The sequence below is a fragment of the Lissotriton vulgaris genome, chromosome 9 (assembly GCF_964263255.1).
Source record: "Lissotriton vulgaris chromosome 9, aLisVul1.2, whole genome shotgun sequence".
In the NCBI taxonomy this organism is placed as follows: Eukaryota; Metazoa; Chordata; class Amphibia; order Caudata; family Salamandridae; genus Lissotriton; species Lissotriton vulgaris.
This window is the reverse complement of record NC_141697.1, coordinates 1,000,591,213-1,000,612,065: the sequence shown is the minus strand read 5'-3', so window position 1 is coordinate 1,000,612,065 and position 20,853 is coordinate 1,000,591,213. Positions and strand designations below refer to the sequence as shown.

The 20,853-nt window shown below is 41.5% G+C and overlaps 1 protein-coding gene across 1 annotated transcript in view; it reads right to left on the bottom strand.

Annotated features, from left to right (window-relative positions):
* Positions 1–9,483: 9,483 nt before the first annotated feature.
* The window catches only part of LOC147692703 (leucine-rich repeat and fibronectin type III domain-containing protein 1-like), a 724,644-nt gene continuing 713,274 nt past the window's right edge, over positions 9,484–20,853 (bottom strand). The window contains exon 6 of the mRNA XM_086938876.1: positions 9,484–11,273. Coding sequence (XP_086795002.1) covers positions 10,379–11,273 — 895 coding nt within the window. The 3' untranslated portion in view covers positions 9,484–10,378. The remainder of the gene's footprint in view (positions 11,274–20,853) is intronic.

Genomic DNA, 20,853 nt, shown 5'->3' with positions numbered 1-20,853 from the left:
AACTACGTTTGGCTTACCTCGTAACAGAAATGCTAATGTATCTGTTTATAAAAATTAATAAAATACTTTGAAATCAAAAAAAGAATTTTGAATTTTTCTCCTTGTTTTTTTTCTGCAATATTAGTTGAAATCGAGCACCACTCTGTCGCACTGTTGGATAACATGCCAGTCATTAGTGCTACTTCAGTGCAGTGGTTTAGTGCATTGTGGGAGAACTTGATGCTTCTCCGTGTTCTTTTCTAACCTCTTCTGACCATCATTTTCTACTTCAATTAAGAAGGTTTCAGCTGTGATCCAACAAAACATGTATGTAATCCAGTACGTTTTGATGAACATTTAAACCAGGCTCAGCTGGTTCAAGTTGAAGGACCCTTGTCTCAGCTTGCAGAAGCTGAGGGCGACATGTTCAGCAGGGCTTTCAGTTTCAATCAATGTACCTGCACTCAAGTACTGGCAATTATTTTTTTGAAGCTTGCAAATGCTCTGATACAAGGTGGGAGCTGAAGCCTGGCGGCTTTCAATTCTGAAAATATTTATATTTTGCAGGCCAATTTTCTATTTCACACTGTACAATTTGATTACCTTGAGTTTGGGCAAAATTGCACTTCAAAGCCACCGCTGACCTAGCTCTTAAACCCGTATGTATAAATGGTATCAGCTCATGCTTCTGACCTTGAAAGGCCTGACTGTGCTTTTGCATAGGCGTTGAGAATTGGATGTGCGTGGATACATTTTACAATCAAAATTCACATCAAAGTATACCATTGGGAAGCAAGAAGCCCTATTATTCTGATGCGATTTTCGGTGCACTCAATCTTTATAAGAACTTTTCACAGTGGTTGAGGAACTTTCCAAGTCCTTAGAAATTCAAAAGTAATTTTTCCATCAATGGCAGTGTGACAAGCTCCCAGCCTTCTTTTCTGAGGAAGCTGATGAGACATTCACCTCTATTTCCTCTAATTCCTTTCAAAATAATATTTCACCTGTCTGCTGCCAATGGGAACCCTTGCTTGGCCGAAGAATCCAAATGCATATATTCATCAATGGACCCATGCACCACTAATGTTTTAATAAATTGATCCCTCACGTGTCTTATTCCACTCGTGAATGTCGCAAAGATCTTGTGAACAAGAGCATAACCCCTTTGGAGATGAATGATGCAGTAGTATCTCACCTGCTTTACAACTTTGTTTTGGATAGGCAACATCCGGAACTACGAGGCAAGAGCCACGAGTTCTGGAAGCCCGTAAGCTGAATAACGACTTGCCTGAACAACGACTTTGCCTTAACCAGGCATGTGCGTGGTAAAGGCAACGTTGGTCTAGTGTTCAGGATGGGTGGGAAAGTAGTTTTTAGGGGTGGGGGTTCGGGGTAGTTTTTAGGGGGTGGGGGATTCTGAGTAGTTTTTAGGGGTGGTGTTAGTGGTAGTTATTAGGGACTAGGGGGATTCGGGGTAGTTTTTAGAGGGTGGGGGTATCAGGATAGTTTTTAGGGGGTGGGGAGTTTGGGATAGTTTTTAGGTGGTGGAGGGATTCTGGGTAGTTTTTAGGAGGTGGAGGATTCGGGGTAGGTTTTAGGGGTAGGTTTAGGGGGGGAGGGGGTTCGGGTAGTTTCTAGGGGGTGAGAGGGGGTTCGGTTAGTTATTAGGGGTGGTAGGGGTTCAGATGAGTTTTAAGGGGGCGGGGGAGTTCGGGGAAGTTTTTATGTGGTGGGGTTTCGGGATAGATTTAAGGAGGTTGGGGGTGTATTTAGGGCTCAGGAGGAGAGGGGGGGGTGGTAAACTTAGCCACAGATAGCTGTTTACTATGCATGTCTTTACCACAAAAATTCGAGATAAAGGAATGGTGGTAAAGCGATTTGTGGTTAAGACGCAGTTGTCGGACAGACCGCCTTGTAAAGGTAGGCGTTGTAAAGGAATTTGTGTCAATATACAACCCTTGGCCGATGATTCCAAATGCATATTTTCATCGTTGCACTCATGCACCACTAAAGTTTTTAATAAATTGATCCCTCACGTGTCTCATTCCATTTGTGAATGTGGCACAGTTCTTAATGAACAGGAACATAACTCCTTTGGAGATGAATGCTGCAGTAGTGTCTCACCTGCTTTACAACTTTGCTTTAGATACTACTGATCTGGCAAACTGTTGACTCTGTTCGTAGTTCAGATTCATGTGTGGTAGGTGGATCTTCAGCTGTGATGAACTCCTTCGTGAGTGATCTGCTTGTCGAGGTCAATGGCAGTGATTTCAACAGTACTTTGGTTGAGCTGGTCTCATCCTCTGCAGTTGACAATGTTAATGACCAGATTCCTTTTGATGGCATCTCACAAAATAGGTTCTATCATGTTAGCAGCCTTCACTAGGCTATCTCCCTTTCTGTCAGAGATCAAATCATTGACAACCCCATTTTTTCTGAACCTAAGAACATTTAGCATGTCCTCTACTCTTTGCCAGAATTACCTGCTCTTTTGAGTTCCTGTTTTATATGCAAGTTAATTCTGCTTTCTGTTGCAAATTGTGACTGTTTAAAAAACAAGGTTATGAAAGCAACTCTGTCTCTCTACTGTGAATCCAGAATTTAGTGATGCCTAAGGCAAGAGTACAACACAATCTTTTAATAGAAAAAGTAATTAGAACCAGTTCCAGTGTTTTCTAGATATAGACCTTTGGAGGCAATCTGTGTTCGATTATAGTCTGATGTCAAAGGCTATACCGCTCGTTAATTGCTTTCTCCCAGAGTTACAGACCCAAGCATCAGGTGAAGTTATAGAAAAAAGGGGATAAGCCATTTAACAGCCAGTGTAGGTAGCCCTTAGAAGGATTATACCCTCCTGCGGAAAGTGCTACTCCTTGGAAGGTGGCACTTCTGGTAGAGGGCAATCGCTAGTAAGAGATGGTCAAGTTGAAGTGGTTTGTCTGCTGATGGTCTTTGCCCGAAGTGATATAAAGGACATTTTCCACACGGGGTAACTGAAGCTGCCCCTTTTCTGAGCACCTTTTTAAAACTTTAAAAGCTTCACTCTTTGAGAAACTTACAGTATTCAAAAGAAGCAGAATGAGTTGTGAGAGGAAAGAGTGAAATTCAAGACTTTGTCTTGCTTGCAAGATGCAGCATTCCTCTTTTTCATTATAACATATATAACAAATGTTGCCTTGAGGATATTAAAATATTAAGATAGTTGTGTAGCCTTATGGATATTTTCATGCAGTCTCTGTGCATCAGAACAGTTCCAGAAATGTGAGGGTAGAACAATCTATCGGAGTCTTCAATATTAGACTATTAGCATTGAGATATTTTTGCTTATATGCACTTTCACTATTTTGTATGGATGTGGTGATATAATTTTGTGTCCTAAATATAATTTAATAAAATATTGTCTTGTTGGACTTAATAATAGAAAATCAACTTCCAATGAAACAACATTTTAAGTGATTTTCATGCCGTAGTATTTGTGTAAAATTATATTGTTGTTATTGGTATGCTTTCATCCAACCGTTGCATGTTCACAGGAGGGTATTTTATTTGGGTGTAGTTGGAGTTGCTGAATGTCTCAGAAGCTGCTACAGATTTTGGCATGTGTGGAAACTGAGGCACAGGAGATAAAGTTAACTGTTGGTTCCTTTTTCCGCAGACTTTAAGCTTACAAAACTTGTATGAATTAGGGTATCTTGTTGTGTCGACTGAGCCAAACATGCTACCAGTAACAAATCAGGTTAAAGACATATGTGCATCACTCGTATGGATTCAGACCCAGTAGCAGCCAGCACAGGTAAGAGCGGTGGGGCGGGGGTGGGGAGGAAGTCGACAGATAGTGGTATAGGTAACATGAAATAAAAAGTAAAAAAAAACGCTTACCCTGAGCTCGCCGCATCGGCGAGTCGGTCATGCGGTGAGTGCAAGGTAAGTGGTTTTATTTAAAATTAATTTTACCTATCCAGTGGTCTGTCGACTTCCCCTCTCTACCACGACCTGCCCCGCCACTCTTACCTGTGCTGGCCAGCACTGTTCAGACCTAATTGTAATAAACGTTTGCATTTGTGCTCATGCGACGCAATGCAGAACAATAATAGCTTTTTTGTTCTTACAATATGAGGGCCCACTTGCACAGTGCTAAACTGCATTGCATCACGCGTACGCCACTGTAGATGTTAGTAAACATGGGCCTCTGCCTTGTCCGTCTATATGGTTCTCCTGAAAACGTTGTATCCTATTTCCTTAAAACCCATTGATAAGTAAAGTATTTAAGGTGAAAGCGAACTGTGATGAGTTATTGTGAATGTCAGTCAAGGAAGTTGAAGGACTGAGAATGCAAATTCATCTATACATGGGAGTCATATTTTCCTACTTTTTGTCAATTTTTGTTACATTCCTACTCGTTAGAAGAATCTAAAGCAAGAAGCTAACAGGAAAAGGCAAGTAGCCTAGACTACAATAGCTTTTGCCAGAGAGGTTTCTAAGAAAATCCTGTCAAAACTGAGCAGAATCATCCCATTGTTGTATCCAGAGACTATTGCTTGCTTAAAGATTGTGGACTGGACAAAACCCCAAATGGAGGCCTTGCATATGGCAGAATTATGTACAAACACTAGAAAGCGTTGGCTGTTGACAAGGTGTGGATGGACTCATACTGAGAAAGCACATGTTCTTATTTAGTAGACATCTCTGCAACAACCATACACCTGCAGCAGAAGCTGTGCACGACAGCACACGCAACACTCAAAACACAGATAGAGGAGTAGGCATAATGTTTCCTATTAGTGATAGCAACAACAGCTAGGCAGGCTCTTGTGCCAAAGGCTGGTCTATCCCCTCTTAAAATGCAAATGTGTATTGCTGATTGGAAATTCTGCCCTATTCCTTTTGTGTTTCTAAGGATCGTTAAACTGATAAGGGGGGATAGAGGGGCGGGCCCTTCTGAGTTCCTGGTGGTTTAGACAATCTAGTCCTTTAAAATACCATTTAGGGGCTGATTATGATGGCGGGCGTATCACCACCGCCGGGCTGGAGGTGGCAATCCACCCGCTATCTCAACCTGTTTCACCCCCGCCAGGGGTATCGCTGCGGACGCAGAATGCGTCCGCCGCTTTTCGGCCAGTCGGCAATCGTTCCTATTGCCGGCTGGGCGGAGCTAGAGCACAATATGGTGGCAGTGCCTAGAAGTCACCACCATCCATATTTGGATGCATGTTCTCAAAGGCCTTTCCCATGGAAAGGCTGGCTGGGATGTGCGTTGGGGGCCCGTTGCGGGCCTTCAGGGGGTTGGGGGGTGCACTTGGGGGGTTCCAATGGTACCCCTCTCCATTCACATGCACAAGGTGGCAGGCACCGCGCGGTGCCTGCCACGTTGTGTATGGGAATGCAAAACGTGTTTATTTGGCATTGCGCGGGTGCTGCTGTGAGCAGCACCCGCCTCAATGTCAATTATGTGGAATCCTAATTAGCGGTGTGGGACCGCTGCACGTTTGACAGCCAGTCCCCGCACTGCATGGATAGCAAGCAGACTGAAGTCCGCCTGCCATCCTAAAGGGACCCTTAGCTCCTAAACCCTTTATTTTTACATGTTTGAGCATACCATTACCATCAACTTATGATATTTATATGTTCTGGGATCATTTACTGTTGTCCTTAAACACATTTGGAACACGTCTAGTTTTGCAACTCACCCTTCTTTAGTCTTGCTCGTGAAACACCTCTGTTGTACTATTGAATTTTTTATAAAACTCTTTATTGGAGCTTAAGTTGCTGAAACAGTATAGGATCTGAAACATCATCTGTATCATACCATTGTTACACATTTCAGTATAGTTTTCTTATGTATCTTCTAATCTTGCCCATAGCAGACAGAATCCTGAGTCCAGGAATTTATACAATCACTCCCGTATGCTATAAATCAGGGCTTTGTGTTGCTGTTCATTCTGTCTCCAGTGAGTTTGTTCTGTTTGAGGTTTTAAATCACTTGTCTTTCTCAAATCCAAAGCATTATCTACAGAGTCATCATACCTTTTGGAATTTTTGTAGATATTCTTTTCCCTCAAAAATCTCCCTTTCTACCACCATGTGGGTCCATACCCTCACACCAACCCTCCCATCAAGGAATGTATCACTTTGTTATTCAAAGTTGCTTCTGGCTCCACAAGGGAAGGTTTGATCTTGGGATCTGAAAATTGTGTCTAACACCTTGCAACACATTGCAAAGTACTCCTTGATCTAACCCCTCCGCATGTCCCCAACACGCTGTACTACATTGAGAGTGAAGCCCCTACCCACTCAGTCTTCAGGCATTTCCACTAGAATGGGATTTGCATTCATGTCAACCTTGACTTGGGTTTGCTTACTCAACAGGGCATAATCTTAAAACAGAGCTCGGACCAATCGTTCCCAGGCTATAGATAGATATGAATTCTTCTAGTGGCACTAATCCGAGAGTATCAGTGAAATAACCACAACAAACATATGAGGGGCAAAATACAGTTAAGGTGATGATCTATTTTTAGTATGTGGATTGCCTATCACAAAACTAAATCGGCGTTCTTAATTATGGTACAGATCAATCTAGATCTGGAAGACTGATCTTTTAGGCTATTAATATGTCACAGACAATTCTCGTCTTTCAAACTTGGTTTTCTTTTAAATAAATCATGCCTTTCTGAGGCAGTAATGGAGACGTGGATGGCCATCATATTAGTGCTAAGGGGTTTGTGCTATGTACATCAATAGAGAATTTAGATGTTTGTTCACCAGGGACAGATTCATGACAGAAGTTAAGAACAGTTACTTATTTTATGCAAATGCATCTCAAATGGAGATCCCGAAAGTCTGTCCTAGAGTGCCCTCTCAATCAAAGTTCGATACCCCTGATATACAGAGTATCAGAACATCGGAATGTTCAACAGAAGACAATAGAGTCTGGCTGTATGTAGCTTATGTTCTAATATTTTAGTTATTTTCTCTATTTAATGTAGTGGATGGAATGCGTTTATTGTATTATAGTCTTTCTGTCTCAGGCTGTACCAGTTGTGAAAAAGCCCTCTCCTTCATTATAGATCCTCGTCTTTGACTAAGACTATACCTCACACAGAGGGCACTTAACACTCAGTATGTCCCCTGGCAGTGGACTTTAATCCTATATGCTGACACTTCCTAAAGTTGACGACCCTGGCATCTGCAGCATAAGATACTTCACAAAGACATCATCTGAATATTTATTTTCTCTTCTTATCTTTCCTCTTTTACTATTTCTTCTTGTCTTCACAGGTCATGTCAGCTTGGGTTCAGTTTGGGAGCAGTAGCTTTTCTGGGTATAAGGTACATCTTGGAAGTCTGTCATTAACCCCCATGTTTGACGGTCCCACTCACTCAAAGCATCTACACAATCTCATGGGAATGTTTCAGGGGTAGCCTAGGATCCATCTGACAATTGATAAGTAGAAGATGCTTTGACTGAGCAGCACCCAAAATTAAAGACCGGAATGTTTGGATGAAAAAGTCATCCAGTGTCGGGGAATCAGTACTATAACCCTAAAAACCATGCTTTAAGCACATGGTGGAGCCAGCTTCGTAGCAGTGGAAGGAGTGGTCAAGCTGTTCTCCTGGCAGCATTCTCTCTGGTATACTTGCCAATACTGGCGTAAGTGCCATTAGACATGGTCCCTGTTAACTTGCTTATAATGAGGTTGATTTGCAAGAAATGAGGTTGGTACATTTGGATTCAAAGAGAACGCCTACTAAGCTATGAGTAGCATAGACTTGTATTAAATTGTATTGTAATTGAATTTATATAGCGCTTACTACCCTTGCCGAGCCATCACAGTGAGTTGCCAGCGAATAGCATGCTAATCCGAAACCCTAAAAGGATTAATGGTGAATTAGTGTAGTGAAATATGAAAGTAATTTGAGTGGTGGATATATTAGTGAGTTATTTTGATTGAGAAGGATAGTGGAGGGATAGAGGGAAAAAGGTTTGCATTTATATAGTGTTAGTTACCACTGATGAGGTGTGGAAGCTCTTTTTCAACGAGTAGTACTCTACTCCAAAATCCATATAGGATTAGTGGTGAATTAGTATACGGGAATATGAAAGTAATGTGAGTGGTGGATATATTAGTCAGTTATTTGGATTGAGGAGGGTAAAGGAGGGACAGAAGAGGGGAAACGATTTGTATTTATATAGCACTTGCTACTTCCGGTGGGGTGTTGAAGTGCTTTTTCGGCGAGTAGCACGCTACTCCAGACCCATAAAGGATTAGTGGTGAGTGAGGGAGTGTAAGTATGCAACCGAGGCAAAGTACGCCAGCCCTGTGTGATCTCCTGAGCTCTGAATACTCCTGGATCTGTGATGTAAGAAAACACTCTGCTGTGGCAGGAACTCACTGCAGAGATAACAATACTAAAACTTGTTTTTCAAATCTTCCATTTCTAAGTGTTGTAAATGACAGATGCTCCTATCTGTGCTTAATTTACCGACTTTCTGGAGGATGGAACTTGTGACCTACCAATCAGTGCTTAGATCTGGCAGCAAACATTTAAAGCATTGAGAAAATAAAACTGTGACACAATTACAGTCCTGTCTACATTGGTCGGGGGAAATGACATGGAGGTATAAACCATAGAGGGGAGTGTTACATTCTGCACTGTAAAATGCTGAAGATATTTATGTTTCCTTTTGGGTACATTAATTTCTTCTCTTCCCCTTTTCCCTAATCTTATTCGTTCCATCTGTCTTGCGCTTAGACCGCAGATATGACATTTTTTTAATTATTGGGACCAATAATTAGCATTTGTGACGATATTAGGATTAGTCATGTCACACAAATGATGACTTCGATAACAACAGAATGTGACATCAGTGCAATGATAAAAATACCAAAATAAAAGTAAATTGAATAAAATAGTACAATAAACTCATTAATATAAATGAACGGCTGACAAATATAAGCGGGTCCGCGCTTTTATGTATGCAAAGCAGCTGTATGAAATTAATAGGGTTGTATGAATAGTTCCCCTGAAGTGGACTCCTTCGTGAAAGCCCTACAGGACCAAGGGACTGCTTTACACTACGCGCAGCTCTAAACAAACTAAACTATTGTTCAGGTTGTGGCCCTTCCCGCCACGTGCGATGTTTAGCCTACTGAGAGCGACTCAACCTGGCATCCAAAGGCGTGAGTCTTACACCCAATGAGTGAGACCTAAGGGGTCTGCTAGCAGAATGTAATGCATTTCCCCATATTGCCCATTAGGTGAAGGCACCTGCACACATTTGAAATGGAAGAATGTGGTTGAGTGAGTAACAATATGCCAATAGTGCTTCCTAATTATGAGATATGATGGTGGTACAGGCTGACGATGAAGAAATCTACTCCTGAACCATGAGAGAACCCATCTCACAAATTCCCTTAAACGTAGCCAACACGGGGCTGACGTCATTCCTTTAGCTCCACACCTTCCCTTGTGCGGAAGAAAAAAAATACCTCGGAACATAATACGTCACACAGAATGGGGCTTTTAATAAACCGTTAAAAACGATCAATGGTTATGAAACGGAATGCCAATGCGGAGGAGGAAATTAATGCGACGCCCCGCAGGTCTTTAATGTAAAAACCAGCGTTAAAACACTAAACGTTTGCTTTGTTTTTTTACCCTCCCTCCCCCCCTGCAAAGTGATGAGGAGGCAATGAAGGTGTGAAGGTGTCAGGAACCGAGCACACAGAACACATTGTATGATCCAGACCAGCCAGATACAGCATGGGAGAGATTGTGAGAAAGAGATGTTGATTTTCTTAGCTCATTTTTTTTTATCGCTTCAGTTCCTTTTGACGCCGAACTCTATTTTTAGAATTTTTTTACAGTTATGCATAAACATTTATTTGATAAAAGATTCTTTGAATGTCGTGTCTCGTGTGCGTTTAACCTTCTTAATCTCGTTGAGATGGTCACGTCGCTCACCCAATAGTCCTCGAGAACACGCCTTCTTTCCCAGTCCGCCAACCTCAGCACCACTCGAGGAATAAATATGCTTCCGCCCCCTTGCCTTTGCTTTGTCCCCAGCAGGGGGCAGTCAGAAAACACCAAGTCTCTCCCCCACTGCGCGTCCAGTTGTGGGTTTTAAGGCACAGCTGCAAAGGGTCTTTTGGAGGACTGGAGTGCGTGCCCTGTGGAAACGAAGGGTGTTACTACCTGCCCTTCCGCATGCCCCTTTGTGGTGCTCGACCAGGGGGCCTCCTGGCAGTGCTTTAAATGGGCATGTACTGCCAGGCAGTGAGTACCAGCACTTCTTTTTCATTCAAAGGGACAGTACTGGCGCTTCTCCGAAGGTCGCAGGTACCGTGGGATAGTGAATACCTGCATTTCTTAGTTTCCAGTTCACACACTCCCTCCTTCAGACGGTGCTCTCCAACATCCACTCGGTGCTGCTGAATGTGATCCTCTTATGACTGAGTGAGGGCTCTTCTGAGTTCAGCTCGGAGGTGGACATGTGTCTCTTTGTCCGTGCCCTCCTCGGATAGCTGTGGCTCTGAAAGAGGGAGTAGTCCCCATCAAAGGAAAAGCGGTGGTGCTGAGTCCTGGAGAGTTCCCTAGGCAGGAGGCAGGCATTTCCCAGCTTGCCCCGGCGGGATGGCATCTCCTGGTTGGAGTCCAACAAGCACAGGGACATGGAGGAGCCGCCCATACTGCTCTCGGTTTCTCGGTCCTCTGAGGACAAGAGGGCAACAGTCTGCAGGTCCTCAGAGGCCCTTCTCTTCTGTCTGTTCAGCTCAGTCATCATAATGGCTGATGGGGCCGATGAAGCCTGAAAGGCTTCGTCCTTTGGGAGGTCAACTCGCAGTTGCTCGGCGGGTGGCTCCTTGGCTGTGATGTTGATGGACTGTGGGAGCGTCTCGTACTTATCATCTCCAAGCTTACAACTGGACTGGGATTGACTCCCAGGCTGGTTTCCATTAGTCTGAGAGTACACATTGCTGACCTTTGCCTTCTGCTGATCATCCTGGTTGCTGTAGACCTTGTACCGAATCATAAGAATGATGATGAAGACGAGGACGGAGGCCACAATAATACCACCGATGATGATGATCATTGTGCCACCAAGGAACTGGGTGTGGATGGACCGACACTGAGTGTTTTCACCCTCAGTGGTAAACTGCACACAGCCCACAACACGGGTTGCTGTCAGGGAGGTGATGCCATCATCATAAACAGCCAGGACACACAAGTCGTAGTCACGGCCTGCCGCCAGATCATTTACCAGAAAGGTTTTACTCGTGGGTGGGATCATCCTAAAATGAGAGAAAAAACAGGTGTTAGACAATCATCTAGCTGACCTTCTACAGTGTTCTAAGTGATCTACATTGGGTGTTAGCATTAAAGTCCATCTTAAAACATTCCTTGAAGATGTTTTAAAAAGTCTGGGTTGGATGTTTAACAATCAATTGAAAGCCCATGTCTTTGAGCATTTGTTGATGGATCTTTCAGTATACCAGTGTTGCATTTTCCACTGTTTGTTGTGACTCTCCATTAGAGAGTTTACTGAGTATGTCACACCGTGCACCTGTAGTTGGTTTCTCACAATATACCTTAAGGTGGATTCTCCACAGTATGTTTAGATTTGGGCCCACCACAATGTGTATTGGTGGAACCCGCATCATATGCCGGAATTTGTGTCCCATAGCATAGTTGGGGTGCATTTTTTAAAGATAATAATAAACACATGGAGTACATATTCCGTAACAGTTGCCCTTTTTGCTGGGTTTTGAGTTCTATATATTCTGTTGCTTTGAACTCTTATTGATTCTCTCACCTCCCAGTATGCCCTCCTGGATTTTCCACATAATGCCTGAGTGCCTCACTGCCATGTGCCTACAGTGGCCCTGCTGTGGTGTGAAGGTGGAATTTTGTGTGAAATAGTTCATACAAGAGATGAAGAAATATGAAGGCAGGAAGACCCCCTGATCTTGATGTACTGAGGAAGATTAAATTACAAGACATATTTTTATTGGGCAATCTCAAGAGCATTCAGAACAAGCATTGACATAGCCAATAGGTTTTATGTTAACCACCAGCTTGTTGGCATTGACAGTTTTTGTTTTGTTTTGTCATGGTTTTTGGAACACTGTATTGTTGAGAAGCTGCTGAGTGTTCACCAATCTAAGAAAAAACTTTGACTAAAAGCAAAAATAAATTTCTGGTCTCAAAAAGCACACTTTGCCGAAGTAACCACTAGAATTTAAGGGAACTCTTTTATGTGTAGAGTTACTCCTTGTGAAAGGGTGGAATGCCATCACTCACAGTTAATTTAGCCAGATGTTGAAGCGGGCTGATCCATTGCCCCATGCTGCATGTTGCATGCTGTAGTGGGAGGAAGACCAGTGGATGACGATGGCCGGCTGAAACCTCCTTTAAGTAAGTATATTGTATGTATAATTTTATTAACATCAAAATGCTGTGGCTAATGCCAGACCTAAAAAGCTAATGCAAAGGTGTTAAATCAGAGGTGGTGGTGTGTAATTTGAATCCTGGCACTTACAAATAACTCGAGGACCTATGAAGTATCCTTAAGGTCAAACCAGAGGACTTCTCCCTAAGTTCAATCTTGGTTTCAACCACCTATTGTGACACCCTTCTCCCCACTCAGAGTAATGTGATGAATCCAAGCTAAGAGTCCCAGATGAAAGTTTCATATGTCTTTATCAAATACTAACACAATGCAAGGGCAGTGCTCAGCACAAATGACAAAATTCAGCTAGTGAGGGGTTCTTAGCTGGTTTTCCACCACACCTGCTCAACTCAAACAAACTACCAATTGGTGCACAAGGAAATTACTTAGTGCCAAGACTCCATGTAAAAGTCATACAATGATTTTTCCAAATACCACTTGATGAGATCAAAGAGGATACCATTTAAAGAAAGTGGGGGCATGAACGGTATAGCAATTCTGTGCAGGATGCAAAATTTAGTGACATAGAGGTTTTAGTAGCTAGCAGATTATTTATTGGCTTTTACATAAAATTAATCTTTCAAGTCAGCTAAGCTGAAAAAAGTCCGAGGAGGGGTGAAGCCAGATGAAAACTATATTTGTGGCCTCCGAGCTGCCCAGTTAGACAACTTTAGTAGAAAAACTCTAGAGCCTAGTATTTGCTCCTGTGGTAATTGCCAGAATTCTGAAGCATCTTCTACCTCTGATCAAGAGAGGAAAATATAGAGCCTTTTGTAAAGAGGGTGGTCAGTTTAAAAAATGCTCAGACTAGTTCATGAAAAAAGAGCACTTTTAGAACCTTCTCCTCACCCCTGTTAGATATGAGTCCATTGTGTTACGTACTCCCGGAGTATCTGACATCAACAGTACGTTTATTGATGTGAATTCAATTTAGCCAAATTATTAACCTCCCAAACATATGGGTTGACAAACTGTTGAATGCTTTGAAGTAGGTGTATTATACAAAATGTGTTTACCAATAAACTACTATGTTGATTCATGGAAATATATCAAAGCTTCTTTTCAACATGTCACTTAAACTAAACTCGTCAAAAGGAAGACATAGGGGCTGATTATGAGAGTACTACTACTAGAGTAGGAGGGAACCTCCGCATGGCCTGCGGAGTTCCCTCCTGTGCAATTAGGATGTGACCGCCACCCTGGCGGTCACATCCTCTATTTTTACCATTGCGGCGGTGCGGCTTCAAGCTGCATCCGCCGCAATGGTAAAAATGCATACATTGCATTTGTATGCAGAAAGCGGCAGGCACCGTGCAGTGCCTGCCGATTTCTGCATACAAATGCAGGAGGGTACCATAGGTACCCCCTATGTGCACCCCCCACCCTCCCTTCACCAAGGGGGCCCGAAACGGGCCCCGGCAGTGAAGTTACACATGCTTTTCCACTGCGGAAAACCTGCCGCGGTAAAGCATTTTTAACAGCCCATCCTAATGTGGCTGACGGTGTCCGAGAGACACCGTCACCATATTAGAGCTTTTCCGCCGCGGTTGTAAGCCAACCGCGGCGGAAAAGCTGCGGACGGAATCCAGGACCCACCAGTCATTCTAATGTGGCGGTGGGTCTTTGGTGGGTCCGCTGCGGTTTTTCCGCATCCTCGGGGCTGGCGGTGGCTTCCGCTGGCCCGGAGGATGCGGAAAAACCGCAATCGTAATAGGCCCCATAGTTTGAGCATTGTTGTGTTTAGATTTGAGATGAAAGCTTGCCATACATCATTCTGATACTGCTGAGATTGCCATCCAACTGATTGTGTCCTCAAAATTTGTCAAGCGCAATGTTTGCATGGAGTATGTGTGGTGTCCCAGAAGTTGGGATAACTTTGAAGTTATTCCACTACACAACACCCTTTGCACAAAAACAGTTGGCATGAGTGCAGTGAAAAAATTAGCCATGCAAGGCATGAGTTAGATCAGTGGTGCATGGTATTGTTCAGAAGATTTAATGTGGTGAGGAGGGTAAGGTCTGGGCCATCCCTCTCGTATCATCAAGTTTAAACGAAAAGATATAAAATGGCCTGCTAATGTATAGCTGCGTTCTCAACGTACGTTCCTTAAATGAAAGAAGCATTTTACATTGCAAAAGCTAATATGTTCTTGGCAGGAAGCCACTATAACCTCATTGACTACATTATGTCTGATATGAAAGCTTGGATTCTGAGAGGGTATTTAAGGTCATCGTGCAACTGGAGAGTGAACATAACTAAATAGATTTCTCTCGTTCAAACCCTATTTTCAAAGCAAGATAGCATCCCCTATTAAATATAATTGGATGAGGTAGAAAATTGAATACAAGAAGAGTGGTAAGTTGTACTAATTTAAATCAATAGCTGAAGAAGATATAATTTTTGGGATTTCATTTAACTTGCAGCTCCGCTACCTCCAGCTGAAACTCCTTGTAAGATTTAGGATTAGGACACTTAAAGAGTATGATATAAACACTGAGGCTTCTTTGCAATAACCTGTCAAATGCTGAAAGTTGGGTGTTTTGTGTTACAGTATTATCAGAAGGTAAATATAGCCTACATTTGCTAAAATGTCTGCTAGAATAATGTGTAACTTTAAACAATAAAATGCTACAGGAATATTACTTTGAATTTAATGTAGTATCTCTATCCTGATCACATCTAGCACATAGCTTGCACTGATCTACTGGCCACACAAAACAGAATAATCAGGTCTATTAATGATTTGAGAATGTCTGTCTGATCATGTAGGAGTAGCTATCCTGTTTAATATTTTCAGTACAACTGGGTTCGATAAATAATATGCATACTTTAAGATTATCAAAGAAAGTTTCTTAAGCCACTTAGTTACCCTGTGAAAATTAAATACGTTTGTTAAAGATATATAAAGAGAATATGCTATTGGACGAAAAGGTGAAATTTGAAACAGTTGAAAATTGAAACTTTGAAATGGCAATTGTAAGATTTGTGAATTGTAGTATATTTTGTGCAATAAGCTATTTTATTCTCTAGGCTACATGCAAACTGATAATAAACAAGAAAATTAAAACAAACAGCAAACTCCAGACTCCATTGTGAATTTTTGAAGCATGTTTGGTTAAGGTAAGACTTATAATCTATTTAATCACGCCTCCCAATATTTCTTTGTGGTTTCGACCCAGTTAGGAAAACAATATGGGCTGGGTGTTAGCCTTTTATAAAATTCCAAAAGAGATCAGCAGTTTATGTCACAGACTAGGTGTGAAATCAACATGTTTACCAAAACGTGGCTCGAAATAATTACAGAAAGTAAGAGGAACAGTTCACAAATAGGGTTAAAAGGGACTTCAGCCACAGTCTAGCAGCAAGTGAATAGCATGGAAACTCCACAGTCAAATCACAAACATTCCAAGATGGAATCCTGCTGAGGATATCGGAGGATTCCACAGTAGGGTTTAATAATTCTTCACAAGGCAAAGACTGGCAACACTATTGGTTCAGGCATCCCCTCCCAAAATCATTATAAATCAAAGACAAGCCAGTAGTTGCATTTACCTCCTCCTGACACTTAGGGGTCAATGCATTTGTTTCCCTAAATCGAAACTAAGGTTAAGAGACTCAATCATAAATAATCTCCTGAGTAGAGATGTTTATCAAGCAGGACATGGGGTACTGGGTTGGAATGATAGTAGCACGACTCATGGAGACTCTGTCTGATCTCATTGATGTACAAGTAGAAAGAAGAACACTGGGATCATTTCCATTCATTGAGTCTCTATGCACATAGAGAGCCACACAAATGACAAGGATGAATGTTCCTAGTTAGTGCCTAGCTGTGTGCAAATTCCAAGTGTGATCCCGTGGTCCAAGTATCTCCTTGCCAGAGTCCTAATAAATCATAACAGAAATTCTGGGCTCAGGGAAAAGTACATAGAAACCTACGAAATAAGAACATGCTGTTGAGCCTACATAAGGACTGACAACCTGTGCCCATTTGATAAAAGTCTAAGGTATCTTGAGCACCATCCCCGCCGACATCAGGTATTGAAACCCAAGGGGCACAAGTTTAAGGTAAAACCTGATATACAAATTCATAGTTATTGTAAAGTTTGATGTGTATAATAACTTCATTTATTATTTTAACATTCTTGTACTAGCTGACCTGAATACAGCTCTAAAAGTCGGACCCTAGCCTGCAAAGTTCCATTAATCAATCAATCAATCAATCAATTGATCAGGGTTTAAAAAGCAAGGCAAATCACCTGTGAGGGGCTCAAGGACAGTTGTGTGCGAAACGATGTTTCCAAATAAAACTAGGATCTTTGAATTTTCCAAGATTACTTTCTTTTCGCCTTTACTGATTGTTTAGAGTAAAAGCTGAAGAGACTTTTATCTAGATTCCAATATTTGTGATAGTCTTGATTTTGATCATACTGAAATAATTAAATGAATTTTTATCAATGCTGTTCCTCTTTTAATTGTTTACTTTTTACAGTATTTTTCAATAACATTTCACCATACTTTTACTGGACACCCACGCTCTTTGTTTCTCAATTGTTTTGCAACGTGCTTGTTATTACTTGCACAACCCATAATCTCCTGCTTGACTAAACACTGAGCCTGGCAAAATCTATCTAAAGAAGATGCAAGGAAAACCTTAGAGAGCATAACTTGTTCTTGTTTGTGAATAATTCTATCCTTGAATTGCAGATAAAGCGAATTTGTAATTTGCATTCTATTTCTATTGCCTCAGTGACTTTCTTGCAAGACTTGATTAAAATCATTGGGAAGCTAAACATATAGGCAGATTTGCTCTTGTTATGAGCAAGGACGACATAAAAAGATTTAAGAGTTGCTTCTGCTGCTCACGATCCCTTCTTTTATGCGCAAATCAACATACAGTAGGAACTGAAAAATGGATGCGGAACCAATCAAGATATCAATTATATAATTTATCTCTAGTAAAACAGAACCCAAAGGTGCAGTTATTTTAAAATTAACGCTTCTGTTCCTGACAGGAAGGAAAGAATATATCCCAGTTTCATATGTGCACGTACACTGGGGTACATTTGCTGGTTTGATTTTACTACTATATTCTAATTTCTCTTTCATATGGAGACATGGGTGTGCCACTGGCTGACTGGATACACAAGGGAGCACACACTTTTATTTATAATAGAAGGTGACTAATAAGAATCTGGGGGCATATTATCAAGGACCGGTGTTAAAATTATTGCTGTTTTATTGGCAGGAAACTGCCGATAAAACGGCGATAATAGGCTTGATAATATACCCTTGTTAATTCCCATAGAAGCACATGTTCTGATGTTAACATGGGCTTCTATGGGAATTAACAAGGGCGTATTATCATGCCCATTATCGCTGTTTTATCTGCAGTTTCCTGCCGATAAAACGGCGATGATTTTAACACCGCTCCTTGATAATATGCCACTTGGTTCTTTACTAATTTGGTTTCTGCAAATTGCCAGGGATCTGATTTACTGAGTGGTGATGTCTACAAGGCAGAAAACATTGTTTGGATACCCCTTTTACATTTATTGGTCAGTTCTTTTGGCAATGGAGGACTCCAATAAAAAAGAGTGGCAAACTGTCATACATATTCTTTCCTTTAGAAAGGGAGATAAAGTATGGGCCTCATTTATGAGAAGCGACGCATCAATGCATGAAAGCAGCGATGCATCACTTCTCAGTGCACCCTCCTTACATATACGTCAGTATTTCTGACTTATCTGTAGGCGCAAAAGTGATGCATTGCTGAAGTGAGGGCCTGCGTCAGTCTTACGCCTGCTGTAAGGCAGGCGTAAGATATTGACATATTTGCACCCTAGAAGTGACGCAGTGAAATCTCGTAGATTTCACTGTGTCACTTCTACGAGACTTACTTACGTGGGAATGCCCACCTTGCATACATTATACCTGATGCAGATATAATGTAGCTCAGGACTTTATAAAGTGACCGATCTGCTTAGATGCGTCACTTTGTAAATAGGGCGCAACAGGAGGCATGTTTTACGCTGCTGATGCATCACAAAAAGTGACGCATCGGAAGCACAAAACTGTCACAAGGCCTCATAAATAGTGCCCTATGTCTCTTGCTATTCCCTTGAACAGTCAATGACATGGATAAGGATTTTGATTTGGGAAGTTTGTAAGCCTTTGGTGCGGAACTGTATTGAAGACCTTCCTGAAATCAAAGTACACAATTTTCGTTAATTGCTCTTCATATAAATCCCAAGTAATATACTCAAAGATTCTATTGAAGATGCCTACTGCCTTGGAAAACAAAGCAGCAGCAGACACTATTATCAAACGGGTCATGATATTCCACCAGTTTCTTTCCCATTTTTGTCTATACATTTCTGCGTCACTGAAGTGAGACATTCCGAAAAATTGCTGCCAAATTTACCCCTCCTTCCTCTTCATGAATTGGGATTACATCTGTTCTTCTCAGTTCCCTGGCATCACATCTGTCTCCAGAGAGGCTTTTAACAAGGTTGTCAGTGGAGCTGCCAATGCCCCTTCAAGCTCAATCAGTATCCTTGAATGTATCCCATTTGGCTCTGTCGTGTTATCCGCTTTGTGTGTGACCTCCAAACTGGTTCTCTCTTCCATAAATTGACAAACACCCTATTCCATCTGCACTTCAACTGTGAACATACATTATTGTAGTGGTGTCCCTTTCAACACTTTCCAAAGTTAGCTTCATAGCAACTTTCACCGCTTTTACCGCAAATTTTACTACATAGAATCGGTGGAGTAAGCATTTGACGTTCAATGCTCATTTGGATAGCATCATTCTGGACTGAGTGAATGCAAGAGATGTCAGTGTAACCCTTCTCCTATGTTCTAAAATATATCATGTGTGGTATATACTAGTGCTATGCACTCACCCTATTCGTGAATGTCTATCTATTAATTCTAATGAAGGTGGTTAGATCCTTTGAGTTCCCATTCTTCAACCAGAGAGTTAATGAAACCTCCTCTGGAAATCGTATTTGTTCTTCTTACATACCGTATAATGTTTTACTGCAAGCTATCATGTACAGTGTATGAGAACGTGGGCAGCCTTACAATGTGCACGCCGGTTACATTATATACAGTGTATTAGTGCATGACAAGACTAACAATATGTTAATATAATGGCATACTGTAAAATGTATTTTTTACATGACATGATTTACAATTTATTAATCCAACCTAACGCAAAACGTATTAGAACATGACATGACTGACGACATATGGGTGTAATGACAAAATGTAGGAAGTATTAGTGCATGACATGACTTATGATTTATTGGTACAAGACATAATATGCAATTCGTTGAGACATGACAGGACATTCAGTATGTTAAATGTGCTATTACACACAGTGTGATTCCATCCAGCATTAGATAGATGGTTTTATCCTATGCTTTCTCTTTGCTTAGTGTTTGTTTGAGAAAAAGGCATGTGTTAACACAAATAAACTCATTCTCCTTTTACTTAAACCAACAAGTATATAATTACACATTTGGTTGACTGGCATAAGTCTGTGTTGTTTAGATGCCAGAATGGTCCTATTTTTACCCTCGATATGTATGGATTGTGAAAGTTCTAAAAATACGATTTCTGCCCCATGTGAACTCGCCAGCAGTTGCCCATGACATTGCCAACTCTAAGGTGAAGCAGTGAAGATGGCATTCTTCCCCATCTACAACAAGCATTCAGACATCCCCAATGCCCACTACGTGTAATTTGGAACACGTGCACAAGACATGACCTGTTACACACAGTAAGAAAATCTTGTTCGATTGACCCCTTTGACAGCCGTGGTCACAGCATCTTGTTACGGTTTTGAGAGGCAGCCAAGAAATGGCATGCCTCTGTAATATGGCACCTATTGTTTCAACAGACAGCACTGCCTAGTGCCTTGGGACTCCTTACCCTTCTCCTCCTCTACCCAACAAATGTTGTTTTTCTTGGTCAAAATTGGACTGTCATGATTTGTCAGACCGTCAATGCTACCACCGTAAAGATGAAAAAGATCAAGGGCCCGATTCACAGAACTAACTTAAGACACAATACTAAACTTACTACTTTTGGTATTCACAGAAGTTAGGATTTTGTCTTAAGACAGACTTAAGACAGACTTAAGACAAAATCCTAACTTAAGTCTGTCTTAAGTCTGTCTTAAGACAAACTTAAGACAAAATCCTAACTTCTGTGAATACCAAAAGTAGTAAGTTTAGGATTTTGTCTTAAGTTAGTTCTGTGAATCAGGCCCTAAGTGTTCTTGAGTAATCCCGGTCGACCATCTCCAAAGATCTTCAGAGTCACAAGATCCTTTAGTTATGGAGAACAATATAAATTTTCTGAGGCCTCCAAGTGAGATGTAAAACCTGCTGTCTTTGGTAATTCCATTAAA